We start from the raw sequence: 18,286 nt of genomic DNA on the forward strand, positions 1-18,286 counted from the left end.
AGGCCTTTTCTTCGTATGCCGAAATAAAGGAGAGACGAATAATTATCATAATTCGTTCAAACAGCGCTACACCTTGCCATCAAAATGACGAATAAAACGCGACTAAAACGGTGGAGAGAGAAGAGGTAAAGTTACAGGATAATTTCCTTCAACTTCTTCGCGGGCATCGATAATGATAGCTCGGTTACAGTCCGCGGGAAAGAAAGGGAAGACATAAAAGAAGTCGGAAGAGCCGGTGGAAAATTGCATGCGGTTCGATAACAGGCCTGCGGATGGGCTGTTCGCGTTGAATCGAATCCGCGTCGCGAGGAGAAGGCGACGACCCGTAAAATGAAACGACGAGGCGGCAGAAGGAACCTCGTAAAGCCACCCCGCCGAGGCGATCGTTGCGTTTTTCTCTCCCTCTCCTTTTGACGCTGCTGGCGAGTTGGCCCGCGTGCCTCCCGCGTGTCGTCGCGCACGGTAACCGTAAAAGAGAAGCACGAAAAACCGTCGCCAGAGAAATAAACCGGCAGCCGGTTGTTTCTTCGCTTATTCGCCGCTGTACGACCCGGCTGTACTTGGAGCTAGGAAATTCGCCGGAGGGGGTCGAGGCTTCCTTTACGCGTCGCACACTGGGCTGACGGATACTCGCGGCAATGTCTGATCGATTTCTCTTTGAGGACGTTTCACGTACTCTAAAGAACGTATACACAAATTACGTTAATCACAAATTGCGTTTATTACGTTGATAATCTCATTGAGAGATCCTATGTTTCTTCTTCATTTTCTATCGTTCGAAGCGAGAAACGGTCGAACGGAATCATAGAACCGCTGTAGGAGAACGCGTACGCAAAAGCTCTCGGTTCCGCGTCGAAAAGCTGAGGACAATCGCTTGGCACATGTGTCCCGGTGATTTGCCCTATCATCGGAATTGCGTGTGGCCGTAAAACACCGTCTAGTCGTGGCAGCCACGTAGTTTTAGTTAATTCGCCGGAGAAGACGCGTCTCTCCACACCGATGGTCTCCACTTCGGCTGCTCGAGGGTGAATGCATCGCGTGCTCGCCCCCCGTCCCCTCCCCCCTTTGCTCGAATGGTCAGCTGGACCCTCGTGCACGTAAATCACGCCTCTGCCGCAGATCCAATTATCAAATTGTCCGGCACTTCAGCCGAGTCAAGGGAGAGAGAGAGGGAGAGAGACGGGGTGAGAAGTGGCTGGGACAGAAAGAGGGACGGAAGCTCGTCGTGAAGGCGAATTTCTAGCGAAAAGAGGCGACACGAGGCGGAATCGCGTCAAGACGAAGCTGAAATGAGCGGGGAAACGGGATGAAAACAAAAATGATGGGGAACGAAGTTGTCAGAAAGTGGAACTGGAATTCCATGCCGCGAGATAATTATTGAAAAACCAAAGAACGTTTTGATGTAAACGCATAGTTCTTTGGGTTATTTTGTTGGACACGAAGATGCAGGAAGAATAAACATAAAAATGTTGAAAAATATTGAAAGTAAATTGTTTGCTTTTGAAGTCGTTGGTTTCACTCATTGAAAATTTCCCTGAAATTGCTATTTAACCGCATCATGACCACGCGCGTGTAATTTTGAAACAGCTACTATTTCTCTAACGTGCGAAGGAGCCGATAGGCAAGGCTAACGCAAGTGCCGTGGAATCACCAACTAAGGGAGCAATAGATTCAACGGGGCAAAACCGCTAAAGACAGCTCGACGTTGGCGGCGAAAATTTATCACTTAAGTGACTGGGAAGCACGCGAACCCTAGGGTGTATTTCGTCGTCAGATAAGGTGATCGGTCGGCGAGAACAATTGGCTGCGAACATCGAAGACAGAACCAACGAGGAGGAGGAAATAAAAGTAATCATCGAGAAATTACAAGGCGATCTCTTATGCACATGCAGCGGGAATACGCGGTGAGATACAATCGTATGTTTGCACGAGATACGCCTGCCGTCGTGCAAGCATCAAGAAACATTGATTAAGGATTTTTATAAAATCTGCTTGTGTTTGATACTATAAAACTACTGCCACGGTGATTTCTTAAAAATTTCTGAGTGTTTAATACTATTATATAACTTGATAATGCATACAATTTAAGAAATATATAGTTACGTTTGTCATAATGAAACGTTCTGTCGCAAAAATTATCGTATCGTTGCTATAAAAATTGGACGATGAATTTCAGGAAAATTTGCAATAATCAACTTTATACTGACTAGTATTTATCTGATCGATCCCTATCAACCCTAAGAGGGTCATAAAGCGGTCTATGTAATTTTTGTTCTCTCCCTCGCAAGAATGTCTGCATTAATTTCCTCCGCACCTAATTTCCGTATTTTCATGGGGTTAAAGGGGCGCGTGTACCGGAAAATGATTGTTAGCCTGGAAATGCAAACCGGATGTACGTGCAGAGCTTATACACACACCCCCTTGACACGCGATTCTAATGCAGACATCGTCTTAGAGGTCAAGTTAATTCAGTTACGATACACGCAACCGTCGTAATCGTCTGCAACAAGTAGCCCTTCGAGATCAGAAACAATTGAGACGTAGAAGTTTGGTTCAATGCTTGCAGCAATAATTTTTATGAATATTACAGTTATACTTGTGTCGTTCTCAGAAACGATATCACGTTTATCGCTTCTTTGCAATTGACCCTGAGATTGGTAGACGTCACCCCGCCCCACCATGCAACGTACATACTGATCTTCTAATAGTTAGTGCATAGCATGGAAATAGTGATCTATCCAATTGAAGTTAAGCATTGTGAAATATACATTCGATCCACTTATTAAAATAATTAACTTACAAAGGAAAATAATGCAACGAAGAGGGTGGAAACAGGGGGACGTAAATATTTTAAAGGATACTCTCTACCAGAATTGCATTACCAAGGAATTATGGATTAACCCGGAACAACAGAATCGAGAATTACTTCTGTTTATTCCTGTTATTTTCTATAAACAATTACCCGACGATTTTGTAAGATAATTATTGAAATTATTTTGTAATTATCCAAATAATGATATGATGAATCAGAGATGTACCATTGAGTAAACTGTCGAAATCGTTGCTACGTAAATGTTGTCCTCTTTCTAATTTCCTTACGTCGATCTTTATTTAATGTTAGTTGACGATAGTGATTAACAAAAACGATCGCAACGGTGTCCTTGTTTCGAACAGTTCGAAGCGAAGCAACAGGAGCGCGATAGCTCGATCTCCTTCTGGACGCAACGAATTAATCGGAATGGGCATTTAATTATCGCTTCGATAAAATGACTGGTCGCTCGTTTGTTTGCCGATTATCAAAACCGCGCTCGATAAATGTTTTAATTGTCTTCATTGTATTAAATTGCAAGCAATGATGCACTTGACCAGGCGTGTTCATCAGTCAGAGAGAAATATTATTCGCGGTTAACGGAGCCCCGGTTGCATACATTTTATAATAACATCGTGTTTACGTTAAACACGTGATCGTCGATTCAAGCAGCTAGCTACCCCCTCGTCGCTACCCCTTTCTCTCTTTCGCGTCCACTTTCTCCCTCTGCGCTCGGAAAATTCAACGCGAGCTTCGCGTTTTCGAATTGATAACACATTACCGTGCGCTACTTCGCGATCATTTAATTTTCGTTCATGATTCAATATGATCCGACCTCGTGGAAAAGTACTTACAAATGCTTGCATTTTTAAAGGTCTGATTTTGAACCCCCCTGTTGAAGGTACCTGTTCATGTGTACACAGTAGAAGAAGAAGCTCGACTTAAAGATGTTTAAGGTAAAAAGAATTTTAGTAACCGCGCTCCTATTCCCAGTACAAATATATGCCACGATGAAATTTTAATAATACAAATGATATCGAATCCCATATAAACGCGATTTTGTGAATCCTTTATGACCGTGCAAATAATGAATTCCGTTACTTTGTGACTCCCGACTGCCCGTTTTATTTTATAATGCTTTTTTTCTGTTTACCGTTGCGCTTTCCAAACCTCTCGATATCGCTCTTTTTAATCTCGTAAAAATTCTATCTGATCTTGCGATATTGCTCAGCGTTTTTAACGAAAATATTTCGTTCGCGGTTTAAAACTGGAAATATAAGTCCAAAAATACTGTTCACACGTCCAATTCGATCTGGAACGAAAGTGATCTGATAACTTTTAATTACTCTCGTGATTTGTAATTGTTGACGCATTGTGATTTGCATTGCAATTTAATATTGCTCATCCGTTTAAATTATTTCTTGCGATGCTTTCTCTATTGCATAATAATTTTTTTTATTTAAATATTTGCATAATTTGTTCAGCAATTAGGAATTATTTGGCTCATCGGTCCATTTTTCTTTGCATACAGGGAAAAAATTTGAGCTGACGCACGAAAAAAAGGTACTTCACGCATCATTATATTGCATCAAACGCGGTAAAACGCGTAAATAATATCGAAGGTTGTTATTAAACATTTTAGCTATTTTATTATTATTGCTAAACATTTTTTGCTCGCGAAATACTGTAACGATGGTACGAAAAAATTGATTATCATGATCATTGTACCGTATCAGGGCGCAAAACACGATTAAAAAGCAATTGCGTTCCACCATAAATTTAATAACCGCCGATTTAAAGGAACGTGATGCGAGCAGTATGACGACCGCCAGAAGATTGTTTTTGCTGGGCAAAATTCGTAAGCGATCTTTTTTGCAATTGAACCGACGGCTCGTATCCTGATAAAACAGCATTTTCGACAGCGTTAAACCGGCTGTGCATCGCCAGATAATTCATAGGAGCATCTCTTTTCCCGCCTATATCATATAAAAGTTTAAGCCTGAAATAATGAATAGTTCTGTATTTAAAAAAAAATAGAGTAAGAAGTATTTTCTATTCTTCCTTCGTTTCCTTTAAGATCGTTTCATGAAACGTTCTACTCGATGAATTTTCAAAAATCGACACTTCAAACAATTTTTACTATTCTCGATCCGAGATCTCGTCTTATCGTACGCGTTTTACTGACCGAAACCTGCGAACGTGCAACCGTTCGAAATACTTCCGCGAGCCACTTTACCTTCGAAGTTTATCCGTTGGGCGTTTCCAGTGGGAGACAAAGCGTTCAGTTTGCGAGGACGATAATTTTCAGCCTGGGAAAAAGTTCAGCGACGGAATCGGGGATGAGAGAAGGAACAAAAAAAAAAAAAAGAGAAGAAAAAAAGGGAAGAAGTAATAGCAGCGGCGGACAACGATTTTACCCGGGGTTCCCCAAAAATAAGCGGACGAGGACGCTTCTCTTCTCGTCCGGGAAACGACAATTGAATCAATTTGGAGGGCGGTTTTGATAGGTCGTACGACATGCGAGCGTGTTACATGCCGAGTGTTTTGAAATATTACGCCGGTTTTACGCCAATTAACGCCGACAGGCCGCGAGGAAAAAAAATTCGATCGACAATTACGACTAACGTTCGATCGCGGTATTCTTCAGAGTTACGAACCGCGATCGGTAGGGAAACATTTAGGGGTGAGTTGCCCAAATCGTACCGCCTGAGATATTTCCGTCATCTTCCTGATACCAATTTAATTTCTTTTTTTTTTTTCATTTCTTTATTGTATCGATAAATTAAATTTAACCCTTGCATAAAATGAATATAAATTATTCAACGTTTAGAAAAGTGTGAAAATATAGAGTAGAATGGTATTGGTATTTGTGTTGTACTTCGTTTTAAGTTTCATCATTGAAAGTGGTTAAACACAGTGGTATCAAGATATGACTAAGTAGCTTGATTACAGTGATTACACGTACCAACTTCACAGGCAGGTAGCGATTGTTTGTATCCATCAATCGTAATTTATCCTGTAATAAATTAATAAACACGAATAAATGGAACTGTTTGTTCCGCGTATTTTATCGGAAGAGATGATTTCGGAAGTATATTCGATCTCACGTGCCTCTCTTTCACTCTGTACTTTGATATGATAAATAATCGTAAATGCTACGCCCTGCAATGATTTTCCACGCGTTTCCACACATCGTTAGCAAAATACAGGAATATCGCGTGTACATTTTGTCAAACTTGAGAAACACTGAACGCGATATTAAAATGTTTAACAACGAGTCACAAAATTAACAAACTATCGAATTGAATTTCTCAAACATCGACGAATACGTATTTACGAAATTTGTTAGATTAATATTTGTTACGGCATACAAAGTAATTCCTCGAGGACATAGAAAAAAGGAAATTTAACAGGATAAAAATTTGTCGAACATTTGCAGAACTCTTACGTCAAGCATCAATATTGTCCGTGTTAACAACAAACAGAATAATGAGTACACAATGTCGTACAAAATTCAATCATACAAATTAACTGCTCGCATCAATTTCGTTTACATTGTAATCCAGTCGAATCGCCTAACTCGAGCGAACAACCGACGAAATCGCCAAATGTTTGTTATACTTTCAAATTATGCTATTTCCTGTAAACGTTAGCGGCGAGTAACCGAGTAATTAGTCGCGTTTAAAGCGAAACGAAAGTTTCGTTTGAAAAACAGCAATCGTGCTATACTCTGGGAATTAGTGCGTGCGCGATAATTATTTTGGTTATTCGATTCGATGAAATTTCACTGTTCGCATCCACGAGTAAACGCTTCTTTATATGCTTAATCAGATTATCAATTATTTATTACGCGTACACGTTTTCGTGTGTGATTTAATATTGTAACTTCATCATATGTACGTTTACTCTTAACATAATTCTATTAAATACAATTATAATATATCCAAAGAAAATTGTTATCGCTGTCATGAATTATAATTTTAGAGTGAAACTAATAACACTAATAAAACTGATTTTAGCAATGTTGAAATTGCAAAACATTGCACTCGAATTCCAAGAGAGTGAATAACAAATTCAGGGTAAACAACACGGCGCCTCCGGTTCTAAGGAAAACAGTTGTCCTATCAAGATAAGAAGCGATAGGGGGTTCGATTTTTTTCTACATTTCTGCATGTCACAAGAATTTGCGCAATTTGTTTATACCGTACAATGTACATCTTGCTAGCGAATCCTGATAATGTGCATTAATATCAGCGACAATAACACATAAATCCCAATGAATCGTCAAGGTGTTCCTCCGAAATAGAAGAGATATTATCTCTTCCGGCGTGTTCGTCGGATATATAAGTACCGATGTTCACAATAGCAGAGTCAGTAAGTTGCATATTTCTCTGAGGTGACTAGAGGAGGTGAGTTCTAACTTTTAACATTAAATCTGGCAAGAAATCGAAAGGTCTATAAATGGAATTTTTACTTCATTTGCGAAATTAAAAAAATTGTTCACTATATATTAATTTTTCTATGGTGTTTTGCAGTTTCTATTCTTGTGAGGAAATATTTCTTTAAAATGAGGGCACTGTACGTTATTCTTCTCATTTGTTTTATGGCTTTCCCATTGATCATGGCCTGTAGACCACCAGGAGTACCAGTAAGTAATATTATTTTAAAAAACAACGAATTTTTGAAATCAGCTTGATAATTTCTGGAAATTCTGCCGGTGCGTTAATCGGGTATTTGAAATGGACGTGAATAGCTAATCGTGGGGTGTAATTTGCTGCAGTGTTCCGCGGACAGCGACTGCTGCGCACCGTTAGTGTGCAACCCCTGGGCTGCCCGATGCACGAAGAAAGGTGGACCGCCATCCTGGGTGAACATACCATCTGCCACGGGCTAGGAATGAATGACCGATCGATCGACATCAATCTTATTCCATAGGTCTACGAATCCAGTTAAACACTCGTCCCGTTAGAATATTGAAATTTAGCTATCTAATTATATACTTCTCCATATTACATAATACATATGAGTATAAAAACGTCTGATGCATCAACAGTAAACCGTTTCAAGAGATTTTTTTCATTTGCCTTATCTACCATCTTATCGGCTTCCTACTTTCCAGTTGCTCCAATTTTTCTCATTCGAAATCTATAGATAAATCCGTGTCGTTTCGATGTTAAGGGGTGGGAAGCTTCTGTTAGAGTGAACTACATCGTTTCAAGAAAGTCTACACTTTCTTCTGGAAATGGTAGCAATCTCTTTTCTAAACGATTAAGTAGTATTCGAGGTATCGTTGCATATGTTGCATATTTTCGACTGGTACACTGCTATTTTTCTATTTAAATCCCTACGAAGATCGAAAGAGGTAGCAGTTCAATATCGCCATATTGGAAAGATACAGAAATTGTAAAAGAAGACAATTTTCCTCATATGACAGTATTACTTCCATCGATGTAATATTTATTGCGCAAAACAAGTTGTTCATATGTTTATGTAGCGTAGCACTTGCGGGTTTGTAGGATTTATTGGGTTTGTCTAAGCGTGCGTACTTGTTGTTGGCCGCGATCACCTCGAAATGGGACACCAGTATAAAACTTGATTGATAACAAGTTGTTGAACTCTTTATATCAAAGAGAAAATAACATTTTACGATAACGTGTATGCCACCGCGATTGTAGCGCTGACTCTGAACGTATAAATGCATCAAACTAATGTTTCAAAACCAGTTCTAAAGCTACTTTGGCGTTGAAAGTTGAATTTTAAGGAGATAAAGGTTGGTGCGCCTTTTGGTATTCCGTTCTCATATTATTTTCGTCGTTCTAACCATTACGCTTTTACTTATACCTGTACGATTTTGTATCGTACATTTTTACATTTATTTAATATTTTTGGAACTGTTATGATATTTCAGAGTCCATTTAAACTCATCTAGTATTTCAAGGCATCGATGATTGCATCAGGCTATTTTTAAAGTATTACCGTGCATGCACATATAAACACGATCGTCTGTGCACAATTTTCAGTTCATTTATAAAAAAAAAAAATCGTAATGCATTCCTATTTGAGGGAGAAGAGGATTAGCCCGGCATTTCCATTGTCGCATCCCAAAGATTTACCAACATTTTTCCAAAGCGAAAAAACCCCCTTTCATTTATAAAAATACTGGCGAGCGAAAAACGTGCACCCTTCAATAACAAATTGGAGTAATGTTACATTATCCGTTTCGCGAAATGGAAAACGTTGAAACGCGTCGAACCGAAGGAGTATAATTTAACGGAATATTTCATTCCGCAAGGAATTAAAAACTTGCGTCGTACCTATTTTATCGCCTCGTACACTCTCGAACCGTATTGGATCTCCGTTCTGAGCGATATAATTATTAAATTTTTGTGGGGCCGATCGTAGTGCCCGGCGAACCATGCGTAATAAGAGCAATGTTTCAATTTCACTACACATTTCGTATTGTGCAAGTACAACGGCAAAAAACGAGCGTAATGCTGAATTTTTATGAGCTATAGCGATCGAACGGAATTCAAACGTGATATACGAGGAAAGTTTACAATTCGCAACCCTTCTGTTATGCTTCCCCGTTCGATTGGTACATTGATATTTGTATAATTAACAGAAAACGTCGATAAATAAGAAAAATAATCCACGTTTCTGCCATTAATATAATTCTACTTTTAATCATTAACACCATTATCGTGTAATAATTATTGCAGCTATCGATATATACCGGAATGAGGTGTCTGGTGTTTGCACTGATTATAATAGCAGCTTTTACTGCTGTTTTGTCTTATCCACAAATGGAGACGTACGGTTGCAGTGGACGAGGAGGGAAGGTACATTTATAATGCAACGATAACGAGCGATATACATAAAAAAATATATATAAATCCTGATATTATCAGTTTAGAAACTCGAGAAGTTAAGTGCATCATATATATAAGTTCAGTTATTTTGCAATGTAGTTTGTACATATTTTAGAAATTCGCTTTTATATTTAATTGTCATTGCAGTCAATTTCTCTTGCGTGTTCAAATCATTTGAAATGTTTCTTGTCAAATCTCTTCGATAGCTCTGCATTTCTTAGAGTTCTATTAAAAAGAGATCTTATAATTCTTCACACTCACCACGCTTGCAATTAACGTTGATGCAAAAAATTGTTGAACATATCTAATGCAGTACAATTTATCATACAACCTTCAATGTATTATCGCATGAGTCATAACAGAGAATAACGTATGACTATGATTTTTTTAAATGCAATGTCGTAAAATAAGGTAAAATCTCATGCAGTCGTGTACATTAATAATAAACTCTTTTACTCGCTAGAATGCAATGAGAAATGTTCATTTGTAACTTTCTATCGATCATTCGTAGCTTTATTTTACTCAAAACTTTCAATTACAAAGTGTAGACGATAAATTAAAGAAAACTGTCATAATTCATGTCCACTTTTTTTTGCTATCTTTTATGTCACAAGGAGTCTAGAATACTTGAAATGTAAGTATTTGATAGTAATCCATATATTTGAAACTAATTTAACTCTTTCACTATGAACGAAACATACGTATCGTATAAACTTGCATTTTTTTATTTTTTAAACGCTTACGTTGTTTTAGTGTTACACCAGTGCTGATTGTTGCTATCCTCTGGTCTGTCATACGTACTTGGCCAAATGCGTGTCAAGATTCTACAAGATTTCAGAAAGCGACAGGAAATCCGCCGAAAATCAATCTGGTTATCTAAATAACCAAATCAGCCCTGAATAAATGAACTTCTGTCAATTTTCTGTTTCCAGTATCTCTTTTAATGTTTTAGTTTAACAGCAAAATTTCTCGGTAAGTAAACCATTACAACAATTGCGTATAAATAGCAGAATTTCCTATCTATTAAAAAGTTCCTTTCTCCTATCTTTTAACACTTTCAGATTATTTCTTAATGACGGTTCAGTTATATTTTGGCAATAACAATTCCAGAATTTGTAACGAAAACTGTTACTCTGCGTTAAAATAAAGGAAGGTTAATGTATAAAAATAAATCGAAAGACTGTACACTTTACTTTTTTAAATTTAGAACCATGATACGGATGCTGTCTATCGCAGAACTTAGTGCAGAATCTCGCAAGGTCGATTTGATTACGAGCACGTCTCTAATTACAGAACACTATTATGACATACTGTAGCCTTATGCGTCCAACAATTACAGTCGACCAATTGCACACGCGAGTTCCCGTAAACAACAAGTTAAGCGATATAACCAAAATTTTTTACTCTTTCCTCTCCAAAGATATAAGCAAGATAGCCACCATTTCTATATCACACAGAGAAGGTCAAATCACTCTAGTGATCCACTTTTCCTGTTATTCCTCGAAAGTGCTATCTTCGCTTGTATCGTCGCGGCGTTTAAAGAAACGAAATCAACGAGAAGACAAACGATACAATTCGAAAATTGCTATAGAGCACGCTGATGTTCCCAAAAAACAGGGGTTACAGAGACAAGAGGTGGACGCTGCTCGTGGTGCGTCACAAAATACAAAACCTCAAAAAAGGAAGGGAAAAAAAAATGGTACAAAAGGGGGATAATCGAGCTTTTCACTTGACAACCTACTGCGAATAAAGGGACAGTATTACCGGATGATTCGGTTTTCTTTTCTGTTGTTTCTTATTAAGCGAATTAAAGGACAAGAGGGCTCTGTCGGGAGATCAATGGAACGTGTAAAACCAGCAACGTGCAGTCGACGGAATATCGGGTGCGGGAGGCAAAAACCGCCATTTCCTGCCTGCGGATAGAGAAAAGAATGGTCATGGTACTTACCCCTCTTCAATCATTATATTATTATACAGAATTGATTGTAATTTCAAAAGGGTGGAAAAGTACGCGTTAGGATTCGATATTCTCGAATTCGCTCGGAAATATTATTAGTACGAAGCTGAACGTCGAATCCAGCACAGTCTGTAACTGCAGTAACTCGATGAATTGACCATTCACTGTCGCATTATATTCATTTTTCTGCTAAAAAAGAGAGAAAGAACGGCGCGCATGTACGATAGAGCCGTAGAATCGGCGAAGGTAACGTTTCATTGGTCACGCTCCCATGTTTTATCGCGGGGCTGAAAAATAAAGTTTACAAACAACAAAAACTACGGATTTCCCTGGTTTATCGACTTCCTCGTCATTTTTATTCGCGGCACGTTTGTAGTTTGCATTCACGAAACGTAATCCATTCGATCGCTTGCCTTTTTCTTCTTTTTTAACCAGAGGCAATCGCAAGGTTACACTTTACGCTCTTAAATATCAAATGAAATTACCAATACACGCTTACTTGCTTACAAACAGCTTCTAAAAAGGGGGATAAAAATGCCGATAGTGTTCGTAGCGCGTACATTTAACTTCCAAGAATGAGTCGCTGCCGCGTATTTTCCATTTCTGTTTTTCTCATCCCAGAAATTCTTTAGATATGATTTAGAGGAAGTAATGAAGTGAAAACACTCCTCCTTAATTACACTTTTCCACGATGCGCTGTGTGTTATTAGTATTTACCGTTTCGTAATTTCTTTTCGTTGAACTTGATCACAGTTCTCTGTAAATTAAACTTATCGTTATCTATAGTTATTACGTTATAAATATTCCATCATTAAATTACTATTCATCGATTTACAAACTAATACGATCGTACATAATTACTATAAAATTTGAAAAACGATGATAACCTATGTTCACTTCACGTACCTCAAAATTGGTCACGTTTGATGACCACGATCGACCACAAAGCATCAAAAACGATGCACAACATATCAAAGTGCACAAATAGAATCTCCTAAACTGCCATTCGACAGAATTTTATACAATGACGATACGTGGTATCGTGAAGTGGACGAGTTTAATAAAGATATCGCGAACTTTTCCAGGAAAAGTAAGAAAGAAACAGAGCCAAAGAGCGCGGCGAAAATTCACACAATTCCGCGTAACGTGACAAAGAACGAAACGACCGCACGCACATTTTTTAAACGTAATCGAGCACTAATCATCACGTGTGCCTGAGAAATGTAACAATTATTCGCTTTTATTCTGTGACTGCGTACAATTTTCCTGAGCGCGCGCACACACAGACACGAGCGCGTTCCTTCGGACGTAAACATACCGAGTGACGTGACGTAGTGGTATAAAGACTTGTATACGACAAGACGAGAAATCAGTTAAGGTCGGGCTCTTGAGACGGTCGCTTGTGAAGAAGACGCTGCGAGATACGCTTCTGGTGAGTACCATTTAAGACGTAGTTCCTTTCACGTAGAGCTAGGCGAACGGGGGCGACTTGTTCTTAACCGTGGTTACGTAGTGTCGAAGATAAATTAATTGACGGTAGATATACGTTCGATTGATCTACATGTACAGTGATTTTTCGTATTGTGTTTCGTGAATAACAATGGTGTTTAACTTTAATAAATACACGATTCTATGTGAATGCGTGCGTGCGTGCGTCGAAGATATGTACGAATATGCTTCGACTAAAATAACGTGTTCTTAATCTGGGTAAATTGTTGTTGATTGAAGTAGATATTTTCTTGAAAGTAGAAGCCAGTTTCGATTAAATTTATATCTCTTCGGTACACAATTTTTTGTTTGTCTTTGGGAAGCCTGTTTTATGCTTAAACAAATATCTCTTCAGTGTCAGTAGATGCTAGTACGTCCAACCAAGTAATTATCTTTTAATTCTGCCGAAGGAAATCGTTGACTCGTGTCGAGTAAAAATTTGTAGATGCCAGCCAACATTTTGCAGCGCGTAAATTCCATGGAACTCGGGAACATTTGAAAGGCATAAAAGTGTGTCTGCCAGCATGTTTTCCAAGTGGGCTCTCTTCGACGCGTTAACTCGGACGTACAATGAACTTTGACCGCGTATTATCACGTATTGTTGTCATTCGAATAAAAGTACTGGTGATCTCGTTAGTGCACATGGAACTTTCGGGATCACCGTCTTTTATTTCATCGAACTGAACTTCGTGCGCACGATTTGCAAGCTCGACGAGAGCGGCACGCGAAATTAAGTAGCGGCGCGAATGTAAAACGTGTGGAAATATTTATCCTTATCTGTTTTTAAAAATAGAGGATACCTGCGATGACGTAATTGTGTGTTTGCGAAATTTAGTTTGGAAACAAGGTACGCCACGTTTTATGGAACAGTATTCCGTCGTATACGTGACACACTCTTGGCGAAGTAGATTGATGCCGTTCATGGTCGTCCGTAACCGTACACTTTAGTCACTCCGCAGGCTATTCAAGAACGAGTCTGATCAGTAGTTAATGACTCATTCAGGGACATCTATGTGTGTATGAGCGTGTGTGTACTTGCGTCTGTGTAATGGGCTGGAATTTCATGAACTCATGATCGACCTTTACAAAATCAGAACAAACGAGACGCAGCTGCGTTTACAAAATATTTTCCTCCTCCATTCGTCACGCCTTTTCTTCGAAACGCTTGCTCTTCGATAACGTTGTTTCTTCGGAAAGAGTGTCAGAGTTGTTTTTGAATAAAAGTGAATTTCGTTGTGAATGGAAACATTAAAGAAATGATACTAATTTTTTTTCATTTTTCAGAAATGAAAATGAACAAGTGCATACTACTTATATTCATCGCTTTGGTCGCCGTGACTGTCATCTCGGCTGCCTCCAACAACTGCGGTAGACATGGTGATCTTGTAAGTAGAATTTCATTTTTTTCTCACCTGTAATAAAATTGACAGGATCGATCATTTTGAAGGATTATAAGAATTTTCATAGAAGATTGGAAACTTGCATTAGAATGCAATTTTTATTGTGCTGTAGATTCTTGTATAACGCGATTAATATGTTTCGCGTTATAGACAATAATGATGTATGAGAATTTTTCTCGCGTGACGCGTACTTAGTATTGCTAGATTAAGAATGGTCGCGTGAGAAAATAAGAGAAATCCGTAACAATGAAGAAGACAATGTAGCTGATTAATTATTTCACAGGCGAAGAAAAATCTCAGTCATTGATTGCTATGATTGAAATATTTTCTCAGGCCTTTCTTCTCCCACACTATTCAATAAATCAAAGAAATATTTCTATTCACCCAATGAACGTATTAAAAAGAATAAAGTAGTCGTAACGTAGCGACAATGCTACGAGCACCCATCTGAAACAAAATTTAGAACAACCGTAATAATATTCAGCAAGCGTGTTGTAACATTATTTATAGCAACTGATAAATTCGTTAACACGAATCTATCCCTTAATTTTAGTGCGAGTCCACTGCGCAATGCTGCCCGAACTTGAAGTGTCACAGGTACGCGAAACGGTGTCAAGTACAGATCACTGAAGAGGAACTGATGAAACAACGCGAAAAGATTTTGGGTCGGAAAGGGAAGGATTATTAGGAGAATTATGTAACATCAACTGCGAGAGATTAAGATGGTGAACAGGGGAAGAAAATGAGTAATCGGTTGTGAAGATCGGCGTTCGTACGTTGATACGTGAAAACGTGATTCGTCACAGATGTACATATGCGAGGCAGCTAAATAATAAAAGGAACGAATTACTTTGTGCATTGACAGCGAGTTGTTCTCCGTGAAACGTCAAGATTCGAGTTTTCCGATGGAATGCCGACAATTTCATCGAGAATGAGGTAATGGTAGGTGTCATTTTTGGAAACGGGAGTATACGAAAGATATGGTAATCGTAATTATTTGAAAATGAACCTGTATACTCGTTGAGATTTCAGTTTCAAGTGAAATTGAAATTCCTTCAGCTGTTCTTTAATTTGAAATACATCCTGAACAATGGGAACATCAAGTGACCTGACGCAAGTATACGCGCTATGTGAAAAATTAGTTTAGAATTACAAAGAATGAATAAAATTTGAAACCACTTTCAAACATTCACTACTCGAAGTCAGACCACTTGAATTTAATTATACAAAGATAGAAATTTATATTATACGTACTCGAGGAATTTCAATTTAAACAAATTTTAAAGATCGTTCTTGCACAGCGGTCTCTTTTACAAAATGCTGCGGAATCTTTTTTTATACGTAAACATGCGAAGAGAAGCAAGAAGACTACGAGTTCCAGCTACATTCTACAACAACCAAAATATTTTTAGTAATTCCCGAAACGTAGCTTAGATTAAGAGAAAGCGGTGAAAAGAAGAAAGAAGACTACGAGCGCCAGCCACATTCTTCAATAACCAAAACATTTTTCGTAACTCTTAACATATATAGTATAAGAAAGGGTGGTAAAACGGCAATGGTAAGAAGAAGAGGAAGCACAGTAACCTCCAGCCACATTCTTTAAAAGCGAACATACTTTTAGCAATTCTTAAAATCCGTGTTGGTGTTAGAGAAGGTAGTAAAACGCAACGGAGAATCCTCTCGTCTGAAATCCATAAACGCACCCCTTGGCTTAATGTCAGCGCGCGCCATCGAGTGTCTGGCGATGTTATGGAAAAACGAGCTCTCCGTCGCACGCACGCGTGCGCGTGACATGGATCGCAGCAGGAATTTCCATTCCGCTGAGAGGTCGCAATTACCGGGTTCACGATTATTATTATCAGCTCGTACAAGATTATTGCGTTTCGTTTCGGAGGCGGTGAAGCCGCGCGCGCAATAACATCCGCGCGCTGCTGGCCGCGGCAAAAATCCCGTCGTTACGAAACGAAATTGCGTCGATACGACGCGCGTCCGCCGTTATGGACGCGTGGCTACTTCTGCTGCAACCATTTTTTCAGATCCATGCTCGATCGAGCAGGCAAAATTGCACGGTGCTCGTCGAGAAATTAAACGACATTCTATTTCAATACGTAGACACGTACCGCACTGCATGATTTACGATACACGCGTTACTTGACTCCGATATGATATCGTACTGCGTGTCAGAAAATCTAGTGCAGCACCATTCGGTGCGTCACACATATTATCTTATGCGGAATTCGTTATCTTCTTCAAATTCGCTATCTTGCGAACGACGTTGAAACGTAGGTCGTGTCTTTTGATAAAAATGGATTCCACTTCCGAGGGGAATGGCGTATCGAATAAAATCGACGCAAGAAGAACAGGTGCGCGGCTAGAGAAAGGGCGTAGCTTAATCCCCTCGACTTATCATTCGATAAACTGCCGACTGAATTGGCCATATGTGGTGCAATCGAAATTACTCGTGGACAATGTCTTCTGTTGTCTTGATTCTTTTATGGGATACGTTAATAAGTAGCTGTCGGAGCTTTTCTGAAGGAGTTTTTTTAGGGAACTCGTTTGTTCGATTTATACGAAGGATATATACAGTGAAAGGAAACGATCGTTATAGAGATATGTGTAAAATCTGTTGTCTGAACTCATAATTTGGCAAATTATAAGAATTGCAAGCGAAAGTAGGATTTCTGATAGAGCTTTATGGATGTTGGGAATTTTTATGTTAACGATAGTTGCTTAAAAATGGAAAGTAACCATAAGGTAAGCTGGTTACTTGGAAAAAGTTTAAGAGAAACTGCTGAGTCTTGCTCGATTGAAACAACCAGCTGACCACGCTCCATTAAGAGGCATTCTAATTTCGCAAGGTAGTCGTACTTTGATTCAAAGACCGAAAGCTTCTTGGGTTCGTTAGGCGATACTTCCGTCGTATTTCAATCTCATTAGTTTCAGCTTAAAATTAAGCGCCTCAACTCTTTCAGGCCGTGGCTCGTTCGTTGTTTGACCGTCGAGGAGTACACGACAAAGTTCTTTTCGAGACTGAAGTTATATCTGATAGTTGATGTATATGAGATACTCTGACCGACAATTCTTCTTTACTCACAGAAACTTTACTCACAGCTTAAGTTATCGCAAGCCTTTTACGCTGACATTTACGTGTATAATTTTACATCATCATATTACCGAGGATGACTCATAAGCCTTCTAATAAGCTGCGCGTTTAAATGAAACCTTTCTTCGTCGGCGATCGTTGAATTTTTATTCTCCTAAATCTCGATCCACATGAAACTGATAAGATGTAAAGAGTCCTATCTAGTGGAACGAAGGTAAAGGCATCACTGCACAAATATTTGGTCGATGTACCTTATCATGTTCCAGCTTAATTGCCATATGTTATACTCTCATACTTTATGATACACCTTCTGTCTTAGGTTCACCGCGTATACGTGCCTCCATAAAACGATCGAAATTTCAAAGAGATCCTGAATTCTATTAATTCCAAGCAATTCCTATTCAATTACATTTATTTTCTAAATTAATTTTTCGTATAAACTTCCTAAACTATTGATTTTCCAACAATATTGGAAATCAACTTTGGTCGGACATTTTTAATGAAAGAAAAAAGTGTCAGCCCATTCGTCCCCTTGTATTGAAAAATCAAAGAAAAACGATAGATGCTTAATTAACGAATGAATAGCCACTGGAGGAACCGCAAACGACACCATTTACCCGCGGAATCGCAACAGAAAGATCATCGACCCGTAACTCGGAG

At 38.8% G+C, this 18,286-nt stretch overlaps 2 protein-coding genes and 1 long non-coding RNA gene across 3 annotated transcripts; all 3 read left to right on the forward strand.

The window, feature by feature from the left end:
- Positions 1-7,127: 7,127 nt before the first annotated feature.
- Positions 7,128-7,833, forward strand: LOC143422864 (uncharacterized). The gene is made up of 3 exons (XR_013101774.1): positions 7,128-7,218; positions 7,345-7,457; positions 7,590-7,833. It is a non-coding gene; the product is annotated as an uncharacterized LOC143422864 (long non-coding RNA).
- A 1,051-nt stretch (positions 7,834-8,884) lies between these two features.
- On the forward strand, positions 8,885-10,611 carry LOC143422912 (uncharacterized). The gene is made up of 2 exons (XM_076893890.1): positions 8,885-9,648; positions 10,432-10,611. Exons 1-2 carry the CDS (start codon positions 9,547-9,549, stop codon positions 10,579-10,581), a joined length of 252 nt encoding a protein of 83 aa, XP_076750005.1. The 5' UTR covers positions 8,885-9,546; the 3' UTR covers positions 10,582-10,611.
- Positions 10,612-13,027: 2,416 nt separating this feature from the next.
- On the forward strand, positions 13,028-15,436 carry LOC143422800 (omega-conotoxin-like protein 1). The gene is made up of 3 exons (XM_076893725.1): positions 13,028-13,067; positions 14,408-14,508; positions 15,077-15,436. The coding sequence occupies exons 2-3, from the start codon at positions 14,410-14,412 to the stop codon at positions 15,209-15,211; spliced, it is 234 nt and encodes a 77-aa protein (XP_076749840.1). The 5' UTR covers positions 13,028-13,067; positions 14,408-14,409; the 3' UTR covers positions 15,212-15,436.
- Positions 15,437-18,286: the final 2,850 nt, after the last annotated feature.

This window comes from Xylocopa sonorina, chromosome 4 (genome assembly GCF_050948175.1).
Source record: "Xylocopa sonorina isolate GNS202 chromosome 4, iyXylSono1_principal, whole genome shotgun sequence".
In the NCBI taxonomy this organism is placed as follows: domain Eukaryota; kingdom Metazoa; phylum Arthropoda; class Insecta; order Hymenoptera; family Apidae; genus Xylocopa; species Xylocopa sonorina.